The following is a 12,414-nucleotide window of genomic DNA, read 5'->3' as shown; positions in this document are numbered from 1 at the left end:
AATTTTAAAAAAAGATTTTATTTATTTATTTGACAGAGATCACAAGTAGATGTAAAGGCAGGTGGTGGGGGGGGGCAGGCTCCCCAATGAGCAGAGAGCCTGATGCGGGGCTCAATCTCAGGACTGGGATCATGACCTGAGCTGAAGGCAAAAGCTTTAAACCCACTGAACCACCCAGGTGCCCCTGGGAACTAAGTCTTAAATATGAATATTTTTCAAGGAGAGTAGATTCCTTTCTTCCTCCCAAACTGGCTACTTTTAAATTTTTCTCTTTTCTTCCCTATTTTCATTATGATGTGGCTAGCTGAAGATTTTTTTTTTAATTTATGCTTTGGAATTATTGGGATTTTTGAATATGTGATTGGATGTCTTTCATCAACTATGGAGAATTTTTAATCACTATCTCTTCAAATGTTGCCTCTGCTCATTCTCTCTTTCAATTTTTGGGACTTTAATCTATAAGTATTAGGTACCTTTTTCCTCTTGATGCTGGATACAGGATAATTTTCCTTCTGATCTATCTTATAGTTCAAGTCAATTAGTTCTTTCTTCAGGTGTGTCTAAGCTACTGTTAAACTTGTTTACTCTATTTTTTAATTTACTTTTGTGTTTTTCTTTTTAGAATACTTATTTTTTTTCCAAATCTGTTTTGTTCTGGCATTTTATTTCTTTATGTACCTGTCTGTCTTTAAATTTTTATTATTATATTTAAAACATTACTTTTAGGAGACATTTGAGACCAAAAATGACAATTTCTTTCTTCAGAGAAATTTTTTGTTAGAACCTGGGATTCTTAGGATTCAGAAATAGTCTTAGTCAAAGGTTGAAACTTGAGTTTCTTTGGCCACCCTTGTGATGGAACTCAGGTTGAAAGTCTACACAATGGTGGTTTACTTCCACTGATTCTTTTTTTTTTAGAGATTTGCTCCACTTCCAACATGGATCTTGAGCTCAGGACTTGATCTCTTGAGGTCACAAGTCACATGCTCTACTGACTAAGCCAGCAAGGCATGCCTACTTCTATTCACTCTTAATCTGGGGGTGTAGCATCCCTGTAGCCTTGGATACTTGCATATTTTTTATATGTACAATATTATACAATATATTACATATATGTAAATATATATAAGTAAATCAGTCTCCATACCTTAGATAGGTTCTGGGCTTCAATTTCTCTCACCTTTGCCCCAAGAAGTCAGTTTCCAGCTCAGACTTGCAGTTGCTTTGGTAAATATGAGAACAAAAGCGTCTTGATTATTGGGCTTACTTTTCCAGGTTCTTGAATTTTCTTAGATTTTTGGCTTACTATTTCTTCATCATCATGTTAACTTTTTGATGCTTTGAAGATTGTATTTTTTTGTAGTATAAGTAGATTTCTTAGTTTTCTTCAGTAGAATTACTTAGTCTGCCATAATTAGAAGCAGAGTCATAATAGGCTTTTAAAGTAGCAAAACTGGTTCCATTTCTACCTGAATCCCAACTTTTATTGAGTGAATACCAGTTTTTGCAATATCTCTGGAGTAGAGCAGGAGGATTTTTATATCAGATATCATATAAACAATAGTTTCTCTCTCAAGACACATTAGTTTGGCCAATATCTTGGTAGGTTCCAAGGATCTACCATATGAACCATGTTCTCTTTTAAAAAAGCAACCATTGGGGCACCTGGGTGGCTCAGTCAGTTAAGTATTTGATTCTTTAAATAATTTTTAAAAATATTTTATTTATTTATTTGATAGAGAGAGGGATCACAAGTAGGCAGAGAGGCAGGCAGAGAGAGAAGGGGAAGCAGGTTCCTTGCTGAGCAGAGAGCCTGATGTGGGGCTCAATCCCAGGACATTGAGATCATGACCTGAGCTGAAGGCAGTGGCTTAACCCACTGGGCCACCCAGGTGCCCCTAACCATTTGATTCTTTATTTCAGCTCAGGTTATGATCTCAGGGTTGTGAGATTGAGACTCAACGATGGGCTCTGCCCTGGGCATGAAGTCTGCTTGAGTCTCTCTCTCCCTCTCCCTCCGCCCCTCTCTATCTCTCCATCTCTCTCTTAAAAAAAAAAAAAAAAAGAAACTAAAAGAGAAAAAAGTGACCACTGATTATTAGTATGTTTTACTATTTTGATATCTGCAAAATACAGTATTAAGGCTTTTGTCCTTCTTATTGTTAAAAGCATTTCCTTAAATATACAATAGTTGTTATTCTGTCATATTTGAATATTTTGTTTAAACATATGACAAAATAGTTCCAAAATCTCATGTGAGTCACGTAGTTTATCTTTGAAGAATAACAGTGACCAAGTATCCTTCTGCTTTAATAGTTGTCTTACCTTACACTGCACTATAGCTACATTATAAAAATATAATAGAACATGAAAAAAAATCAATGCTGGTGATTCCTAAATTACCCACAGCCTTTTCCATATCTGTTCCATTCTCAATGATAATTTCATGGTATTTTTTAAAAGCTAATTTTCTACTGAATAAATATTTTTTAAATTTGAAATGTTATTTGTTTGAGACCTAAACATTTAAGCAAGTTTGAGACCTAAACATTTAAGCAAGGTAGCAGCATGATTTAATTCATCATAAATACACCAGATGTCAAACTTAGATCTTCTAGTTGTTTCTATATAGCCAAATCACTGATTATAAGATAGAAGGATAACACATTTAATAATAATTGTAATGATTGCAGCAGTTTACCCTTACAACAATAAATATACATATATAACTTAATTGGTGGAGTTTGAATTATAAACATTTAGTGAGATTTTCACTCCAATAAAAATTTAGAATGATTACCTGTATTTGACAGTAAATAGTTCTATATTGACAATGAATGCAAATAAGTCTTATTCATAATTCTGATATTGATATACTAAATAGATTCAATGCCAAGCTATGAGATCATGGTATAATTGATTGCTTCTAAGATTAGTGATACCAGAAGTAAGGTAGAAGTATCTATTTGGCTAATGGCCAACATGAAAGCCAAATTGTGGGTTTGGGCTAAATACTAAGCCTATTATAGCTGAACTTTTGATGTATCTCTGGTAAGTGTTGTCTATAATTCTACTTTTTCCATACGTTTCTCTTTTGGTAATAAAGGCACTATGAAGTAACAATGATCCTAAGCTTTTTAAAGTATTAAAACTGTTATCTTTTTATTACAGAGTATTCAAACAAGCAGAATTTTAACTGAGAGATTTTCAGCTGAAAGCAAGGAAAGTGTCGTTATTTTAAATCAGCATAGCAGAAGTACTAAGGTATGTACAATTTTTATTCTAAATTGTGGGTTGATTGCTTTATCTGCCAATAGCTCAGATATATTATTTCTAGTACTTCTGAAAATTATTTGTCGGTGCTTCCTTAGGGAAATGCCTCAGAACATTCACTACTGGTATCTTTGCTGAGGACATATATCCTCTTTTTCAAGTATATTTGTTGTCTTTGTGATGCTTAGAAGAAGTTATTTACTAAGTAATAGCAGAATATATGATTTTCTTAAAATTTTGAAAATTTCTGGTCTTGTACTTTGCCTAGGTCTTATATGATTCAAGAAACATGTCTGTGAATGTTTAGACCCAATTGATTGGTTTTGGCCATGAAAAAGTAAAACTGGATTTTCTAGGTGGTGATTAGACTTATGCTCATGGCTTTGTTATCTTTGTAGTGTAATCAAGTAAGCTAATTAAGTAATAAACATAATTGGAGAGAAAAGAGATAGTGATTGAGAGAAATAGAGAGAAGAAGTAAAGTATAAAGTATATATAACTGGTTTAATATGTGTCTTGAACTTTATGGGAGACAAATAAGAAACAGTTTTAACAGTTTTATTTTTCTTTCATTAGTGCCTTTAGACCCCTTCTCCCCTTGGTGATATCTTGGGATGCTGAATGGCACAGTCTCGGTGCCATGGGACAAATCAAATCCTATTCTAGTCAGTTAATTAGGTTAAAAAGATGTCTATGCCCCTACTTTATCCCCCATACAGTTAGGTGATACTTTTTTGGGGGAGGGGATAATGTTTCTAATTAATATAGATCACTTTTTTACTTGCTAAGTATTCATCCTTAAGTGTGTTTCACCTTTTTTATTCCTCACCAACCTGGCATCATAGCAATCTTCATCACTGTTTTATCCATATCACCTAAAGCAGTAACCATTGTATAAAAAAATTACTGAACCAATGAATGTCCCTTTCTAGTTTGGAATGCCATTTATACTTTCTGGACTATTGTAGTAACACTACTCACACCTACCTGTCACAAATTCTCATTTCTAGTAGCTGCTTCTTCCAATTCTTCCAATCCTATGTCACTCATGTCTCAAACTGAGTAACTCCACCTCCCAAATAAAGTCAGGTGCTTCACTGAGCCTTATAACCTGGCCTCAACTATACTTTCTATCTTACCTCCCATTATATTCTGCTTTTGTGGCACCTCCACATGCTCTCTACTCTGCCTGCACCCAAGTCTTTGGAGACTAAAATCCCCTGCCTTTTAACATTTCTCTGGGCTTGTTTAGGCTGTTTCCTTGGCCTGGAATATTCTCAGCTCTTTCTCAGTCTACGGAAATGTTGCTACCATTCACAGGCAAGCCTCCTGCTACCTCTTCCTGCCAGTCTATTGAGGTCCCATCCCATTGAGAATTGATTTCTCCCTCCCCTATGTTCTCTTCACACCGGATCCATTCATGCCATCTTTAGTCAGTGTCACAGCTGCTTTGGATTACAGTTATTTCTATTCTTTCTGTTTCCACCATTATATTGGTTGAGGACATGGGACATGTCAATTTTTTCCCCTGTACTTTCTACACTATCTAGTAAAGTAGTATTTCCTAGCTCTTTCAGTATAATACCTCCCATGACAAGTGATGGTATTTGTATGGTCTGGTGGAGTAAAATGTTGAGGATGCTCATAATTAGAGCTGACTGTTCAGAGGACAGTAGCTGCTTCATGTCCCACTAGTGTAGCCTCAGTACTAAGGAGATTCATGGGTCAGGATATTCATGGCAGATTTATACATACCTGTGCTACTTGCACCAACCAGAACACTTCGGTGAGTTTTGTTGTATCAAGTTGAATTTTTTAAAAAATAAGATAATTTCTATTATTATCCAGTTTTCTAATTAATAGATGGATTTTCAGTTCTGCTCCTCTCTGTGAAGTCAGTGACTTCAAAATCAATTAGAATGTATATTTTAATTAGCATTCTGCACTTCATTAATTTACCTAAGCAGTTATCATTAATCAATTGTCATATGATATTTTATTTTACCAAATAGTATCTATAGTCAATGAATTTTTATCATTTGATTATTTCAGTTTTTTTTCCTAAGGAAATCTGCATCCTTTGAAAATATTCAAAAATGTTTCAGTACACCATTGCCACAGTTAAAGGTATGATAATTCTTAGTTTTTATTATTCAAGAGAAATGTTTATATTTCCAGTAATAGTCACTATTGATGGTTTGTTTGTTTGTTTGTTTGTTTGCTTTCCTGAAATAATGTAGTCAGTTGATTCATTGAGAATTGGTGAAAAGTTTGGGTTCAAGTGTGTATTTGGTAGCTCCTGTAGAACTGGTTTGGTGGTGCCAACTTGAGATTGTTGGCAGCTTTTGGGAGTATCTTATGTTCATAGTTTGACTTAACCTGGTATAAGTCAAGTCATTATAATATTGACCTACATTTGTATTGGGCTCACAATTTCAAAGCACTTTTATGGACACTATTCCAGTCTGGCCTTGAGCTTCACTACATTCTGAGAGAAGGAAGGCAAGACAGATATTATCCTTGTTTTATGTGTGAAAAAAGCAAAGGTCAGAAAGTGATAAGTGGCAGGACTAGAACTTCGACCCACACCCCCCTTACTAAATGCAATGTACTTTCCTCTGCACCAATAATCCACAGGCTTTTTGAAGAAGCTGGTTCTTACCTTCCATGGCATTGACAACTAGCTTCTGGCTTTTTTTTCTCTCTGAAATCTTATAAATCTTTTAATTCTTTTTTACTTGCTTGTAACTTGCTTTTAACCTGCTTCACGTTAGCCTGCTTCCTATGTCATTTCTGACATTCTATTTTCTTACTGACCTTTTGATTCCTCTGTTTTATATCCCTGTACAATCACACTATCCTTAAGATATTTTTATTGGCCCATAATTGACATATAGCATTTTATTAGTTTCAAGTGTACAACACAATGATTCAGTATTTGTATGTATTGCAATATGATCACTGAAGTAAGTTTAGTTAACATCTATCACCACACACAGTTACACATTTTTTTTTCTTTTGATGAGAACCTTCTACTCTCTTAGCAAGTTTCAAATATACAATACAGTATTTTAAGTATAGTCACACCTGCAGGACTTATTTATTTTATAATGGAATTTTGTACCTTTTGGCCATTATTACCCATTTAATCCATCATCTACTCCTGGCCTTTGGCAAGCACCAATCTATTTTCTGTACCTACAAGTTGTTGTTTTTGTTTTTAAGATGCCACATATAAGTGAGATCATGTAGTATTTGTCTTTCACAGTCTGACTTATTTAACTTATTTATTTTACTTAACGTGATATCCTCAGGGTCCATCTATGTTATTGCAAAAGGCAGAATATCATTTTTTTAAATGGCTGAATAATATTCTATTGTGTGTGTGTGCATATGTATATATATATATATATATATACACACACACACATATGTATGTATGTATGTATGTATATATATATGACATTTTATTTATCCATTCATTCATTGATGCGCACTTAGGTTGTTTCTTTATCTTAACTATTGTGACTAATGCTATAAGAAATAAGAGCGTAAAGATATCTCTTTAAGATCCTGACTTTGTTTCCTTTGCTATATTCTGGGTGTGTACCCAGAAGTGGGATTGGATTTGGGTAGTTCTAGTTTTAACTCTTTGAGGAACCTCCATACTGTTTTCTGCTGTGGCTATACTAATTTACATTTCCATCAATAGTATACAATTTTCCCTTTTCCCCATAGCTTTGCCAGCACTTGTATCCCTTGTCTTTTTTATACTAGCTATTCTACTTCTTTGTTTTTTGTGTATCTGTTACAGGTTTTGGGTTTGTGGTTACCATTAGGTTCATATATAATACCCAAAGTAAGTAGCAGTTTATACAAATTTGATGGCCATTTAATTTCAAGCACATTCTGGAAAAGCAACAACAACAAAAAAACCTAAACAAACAAAAAACAGAAAAAGAAAATAACATCTTTCTTTTCCCCTTTTACTCCCTCCTGTACATTTTATGCATAAGTTGCTATATTTTACATCTTTTTATTCATAATATTCTTATGTCTTTTTTTAAAAAAAGATTTTACTTATTTATTTGACAGAGAGAGACACAGCAAATGAGGGAGCACAAGCAGGGGGAGTGGGAGAGGGAGAAGCAGGCTTCCCGTTGAGCAGGGAGCCTGATGCAGGGCTCTATCCCAGGATGCTGGATCGTGACCTGAACTGAAGGCAGAGGCTTAACAACTGGGACACTCAGGTGCCCCAGGATCATTTCTTTAAATTCTTCATCAGGCATATTGCTTATCTCTGTTTCATTTATTTATTTTTCAGAGGTTTTGTTGTTTTTGTTGTTGTTCTTTCTTTTGGAGCATATTCCTCTGTCTCCCCATTTTGCTTGACTTTCTTCCTTTGTTTCTATGGACTAGACGGAACAGCTACTTCTAAACTTGAAGGAGTGGTCTTGTGTACAGTGTTCCCTGTGTTGACTCTGTATGGTTGGTGGCTTTTGCTGGCTGGCTGTATCTGTGACTATATATGCCAGTTGTTCTTTTAAACCATGGCTTTTTACAGAAAGAAGAAAATAATAATAAAATAACAAAAGAAAAAAGAAGAGAGAAGTAAAAAAGAAGGAAAAAATCCCAAAAGGACAAAAATAAAAGCAAAACGAGACAAATAAAAAATGATAAAAAGATAAAAATTAATGAAAAAAAAAAAACAAACTAAAACAAACAAAAATCCTGGTTTATTTTTTGTTCCCTAGCACCACAGGAGCTGGTGTGGACTTGTGGACCTTGGGCTTACTGAGATAATAAGCTCACTGTAATGACGGGACTCATCAGTTATGGTGTCCAGACTCTGCTCCTAGATTGGCTTTTAAGGTGGAGGATGGATGGAAACTGTGTTGTTCTCTAGTTCCTCTGACTGGAGAACTTGCCAAATCTCCTCCTCCATTTGGCAGAGTTCCAGTGTTGTCTTATATGCTAGTTGCTCTTTTAAACCATGGCTTTTGGGGAGCCTGGATGGCTCAATGGGTTAAAGCCTCTGCCTTCAGCTCAGGTCATGATCTCAGAGTCCTGGGATTGAGCCCCACATCAGGCTATCTGCTCAGTGGGGAGCCTGCTTCCCCCTCTCTGCCTGTCTCTCTGCCTACTTGTGATCTCTATCAAATAAATAATTAAAATCTTAAAAAAAATAAACCATGGCTTTCTTTCTTTCTTTTCTTTTTTTTTTTTTTTAAACTGTGTCCAAGGACAGTTGAATCTGTTTCCAGTTCCTCAGTATTATCCCTCTCCACTGCTGTTTGCAGGATCGGGGTGGAGGGTCCCTCCGTTACCATGTCTCTATCTCTCTTGCTATTCTTTTTTTGTTATTCTGTCTTTGATTACTCAGAAGCTGTTCAGATGACCTTCAGTTCTTCAGGAGAAATTATTCTGTAAAAAGGTATAATTAGGTGTGTTCTGTGGAGAAAGTTAGTTCAGGGTTTTGCTGTGTTGTCGTCTTGGATGGGAACCCCTCCCTATAATAGCCATCCTAACAGGTTTGAGGTGATTTCTCACTCTGTGTGTGTGTTATTATTATTATTTTTTTAATTTAATTTATTTTATTTGACAGAGAGAGAGACCACAAGTAGGCAGAGAGGCAGGCAGAGACAGAGGGGGAAGCAGGCTCCCCGCTGAGCAGAGAGCCCGATGCGGGGCTCAATCCCAGGACCCTGAGATCATGACCTGAGCCGAAGGCAGCAGCTCAATCCACTGAGCCACCCAGGCGCCCCTGTGTGTTATTTTTTAAAATTTTATTTATTTGAGAGAGAGAGCGGGAAAGAGAGAGACAGAGACAGAGATAGCAAGAGAGAGCGAGAGCAGAGAGCAGAGGGAGAAGCTGCTGAGCAGGGAGCCTGATGCAGGGCTCTATCACAGGACCCTGAGATCATGACTTGAGCTAAGTGCAGACACTTTAACTGATTGAGACACCCAGGTGCCCCCTCATTGTGATTTTGAGTTGCATTTCCCTGATGATTAGTGATGTTGAACATCTTTTTATGAACACCCATTGAACATTTGTATGTCTTTTGAAAACAAATCCCTATTCAGTTTCCCTGACCATTTTTTAGTTGGATTTTTAAATTTTTTTCCTATTGAGTTATAAGAATTCCTTATGTATTTTGGATATTAATCCCTTATCAAATAAATGGTTTGCAAATATTTTCCCCATTTTATAGGTTGCCTTTTCATTTTGCTGATTGTTTATTTTGCTGTGTGGAAGCTTTTTAGCTTGATGTAGTCCCAATTGCTCATTTTTGCTTTTGCTGTTTGTACTTTTGGTGTTATAGCAAAAAAAGCATCACCATGGCCAATATCAAAGAGCTTTTCCCTGTGTCTTCTTATAGTAGTTTTATTGTTTAAGAATTAAAATTTAAATCTTTATTTTGAATTAATTTTTGTGAATATTGTGAAATAGGAAATTTCATTCTTTTGCATTTGAATATCCAGTTCTCTCAACATAATTTATTGGGGACTGTCATTTCCTCATTGAGTATTTTGGCTTCTTTGTCAAATATTAGTTGACCATATATGCATGGGGTATTTCTAGACTCTTGATTCTGTTCTGCTAGTCTATGTGTTTGTTTTTATGCCAGTATCATACTGTTTTGATTACTATAGTTTTGTAATAAAATTCGAATTTTGGAATTGTGAAACCTCCACCTTTGTTCTTTCTCAGGAATGCTTTGACTATTCAGTGTCTTTTGTGGTTCCATATGAATTTTAGGATTATTTTTGCTATTTCTGTGAAAAGTGACATTGGAATTTTGTTAGGGATTGTATTGAATCTATTAATGGCTTTGGTAGTGTGGACATTTTAAAAGACTAATCTTTCTGATTAGTAAGGATGAAATATCTTTCATTTATTTGTGTCTTCCTCACTTTCATCATTGTATTCTAATTTTCAGTATACAAATCCTTCACCTCTTTGAGTAAATTTATTCCTAACTAATTTTATTATTTTAGATGCTATTATAAATGGAGTTTCTTCATTTCTTTTTCAGATAATTCACTGTTAGTGTAGAGAAATGCAACTGACTTGTATGTTGATTTTGTAACCTACAAGTTTACCGAATTCATTGATTAGTTCTAATAGAGTCGAGTCTTTGGAGTTTTGTCTATATAAGATTATGTCATTTGCAAGTAAAATTGAGACAGTTTTTACTACTTTCTTTCTAATTTGGGTGCCTGTTTTCCAGATTGCTTTGGCTAAGACTTTTAATACTAAGTAGCAAGAGTGAGTATTTTTGTTCCTGATCTTAGCAGGAAAGTTTTCAGTCTTTTACTGCTGATCCTAATTTTAGCTGTGGGTTTGTCATGTATGGACCTTATTATGTTGAGGTATATCCCTTCTATACCAAATCTGTTAAGAGTTTTTATCATGTAAGAATGTTGAATTTTGTCAAATGCTTTATCTATATCTATTAAAACAATCATACATGGTCTCTATCTTTCATTCTGTTGATATGATATGTCACATTTATTGATTTGTGATGTTGAATCATCTTTGCATCTGAGGGATAAATCCCATATGACCAATGTTGTATGATCCTTTTAAAGTGCTGTTGAATTACATTTGCTAGTATTTTCCAGTTTTATTAATCAGGGATATTGGGCTACAGTTCTCTTTTCTTGTAGTGTGTGTGTGTGTGTGTGTGTGTTAAATACACATATATAAATAATGGAATATAACTATAAAAAAGAAGGAAGTTTTACCTTTTGTTAGTACATTGCTGGACCCTAGGACACTATGCAACATGACAAAGAAATACAAATACTTTCTGTTCTCATTTATATGAGAGATCTAAAAAAGCTGAACTTACAGAAACATAGAATGGGCAGTGGGGCTGCAGTGGAAAGGATTGAGATGTTGGTCAGAGGGTAAAAACTTTCAGTTATAGGACACATATATTATGGGATTCTAATGTACAGCATGGTGACTATAACAACACTGTATATACTTGAAAGTTGTAAAGAGAATAGATCTTAAGTGCTATCACCACACAAAAACAGTAGTAATTATGTGAGGGGATGGAGGTGTTAACTAACCTTATTGTAGTAACCATCTCACAATATATACATGTATCATATCACATTGTATACCTTAAACTTACATATGTTTTTTGTAATATTTTTATTATATAATATTATGTAATATAATATAATATTATGTAATATTTACATAATATTTCCGTAAAGGTGGGAAAGAACCCCAAACCCAAATATTACATAGTATTATGAAATATAACATAACATTATATAATATTTTGCATAATATTTTAGTAAAGGTGGGAAAGAACCCCAAAACCACTCTGCTCTGCTTTATAATTATAGATTCTGTCAGTGGTTCCTTCCTGAGTGTTTGACAGAGCTGCATATGGCCTCTCTGTGTAATTCATATATAGTCAGCAAGGGGAAATATGAGTATCTTATGTTCTACTTCTTTTTCAGGCACATGTTTTCCTCAGATTGATTATATATAATCACACTTTCATACATATGTGTCTGTATTTCTTGATATATACCTATATTATACATACATACATTCTATAGTCTATGTATAACCCTATTCTCTATTTTAATTATGTAGTGAGTTACATATAGTTTCTTGAGATGGGGGAGGTATGGTAAGTTATAGAGGGTCAATATTTCTATTATACTTTAGGGTATCTTAAAGAATACAACTAGCTTGTGTGAAATTGTTATGTTTGGAATTTGGGCCTAACTTCACAATAAAGAAAAACATTTGTATAGCAAATTATTATTTATTAACAAACTTAAATGCAGTTAAGTTATTGATAGTGGCTCAATAAGCTGGAAATGCTATATCAAAGGATTGGAACTAATCTCTTATTAATAATTAGTTTTTAGAATTTCAAATACTAATACATGGTTATTGCAAATTATTTATAATTCTTGGTATATTATTATATTGATATTAAAAGTAAAGTTGATTCTCTGATGATTAGATAAAAGAAATATTAGGCTGGAATTCTGTTCTTAAGCTTATAAGTATTGAAAATTATTTTAGAAGATACTTTAATACTGTTGTATAGAAATTCAATGTTGTTAAAATGCTTTTGAAAATAGGCCCACAAATTGGTTTTA

General features: G+C 34.3%; 1 protein-coding gene across 7 annotated transcripts in view; it reads left to right on the top strand.

Annotated features, from left to right (window-relative positions):
- TTC6 (tetratricopeptide repeat domain 6) overlaps nucleotides 1-12,414 on the top strand; it is a 222,677-nt gene that overhangs the window by 145,574 nt on the left and 64,689 nt on the right. For 6 of the 7 annotated variants that reach the window (XM_082737774.1, XM_082737775.1, XM_082737773.1 and 3 more), the window contains exons 9-10: nucleotides 3,172-3,264; nucleotides 5,326-5,400. In XM_082737774.1, coding sequence (XP_082593900.1) covers nucleotides 3,172-3,264; nucleotides 5,326-5,400 — 168 coding nt within the window. The remainder of the gene's footprint in view (nucleotides 1-3,171; nucleotides 3,265-5,325; nucleotides 5,401-12,414) is intronic. The other variant, XM_082737772.1, reaches the window with a different exon arrangement.

The sequence above is a fragment of the Mustela nivalis genome, assembly GCF_964662115.1.
Source record: "Mustela nivalis genome assembly, chromosome: 6".
Taxonomy (NCBI): domain Eukaryota; kingdom Metazoa; phylum Chordata; class Mammalia; order Carnivora; family Mustelidae; genus Mustela; species Mustela nivalis.
Note: the sequence above shows the minus strand (reverse complement) of the source record. Positions and strands in the feature narration are given on the sequence as shown.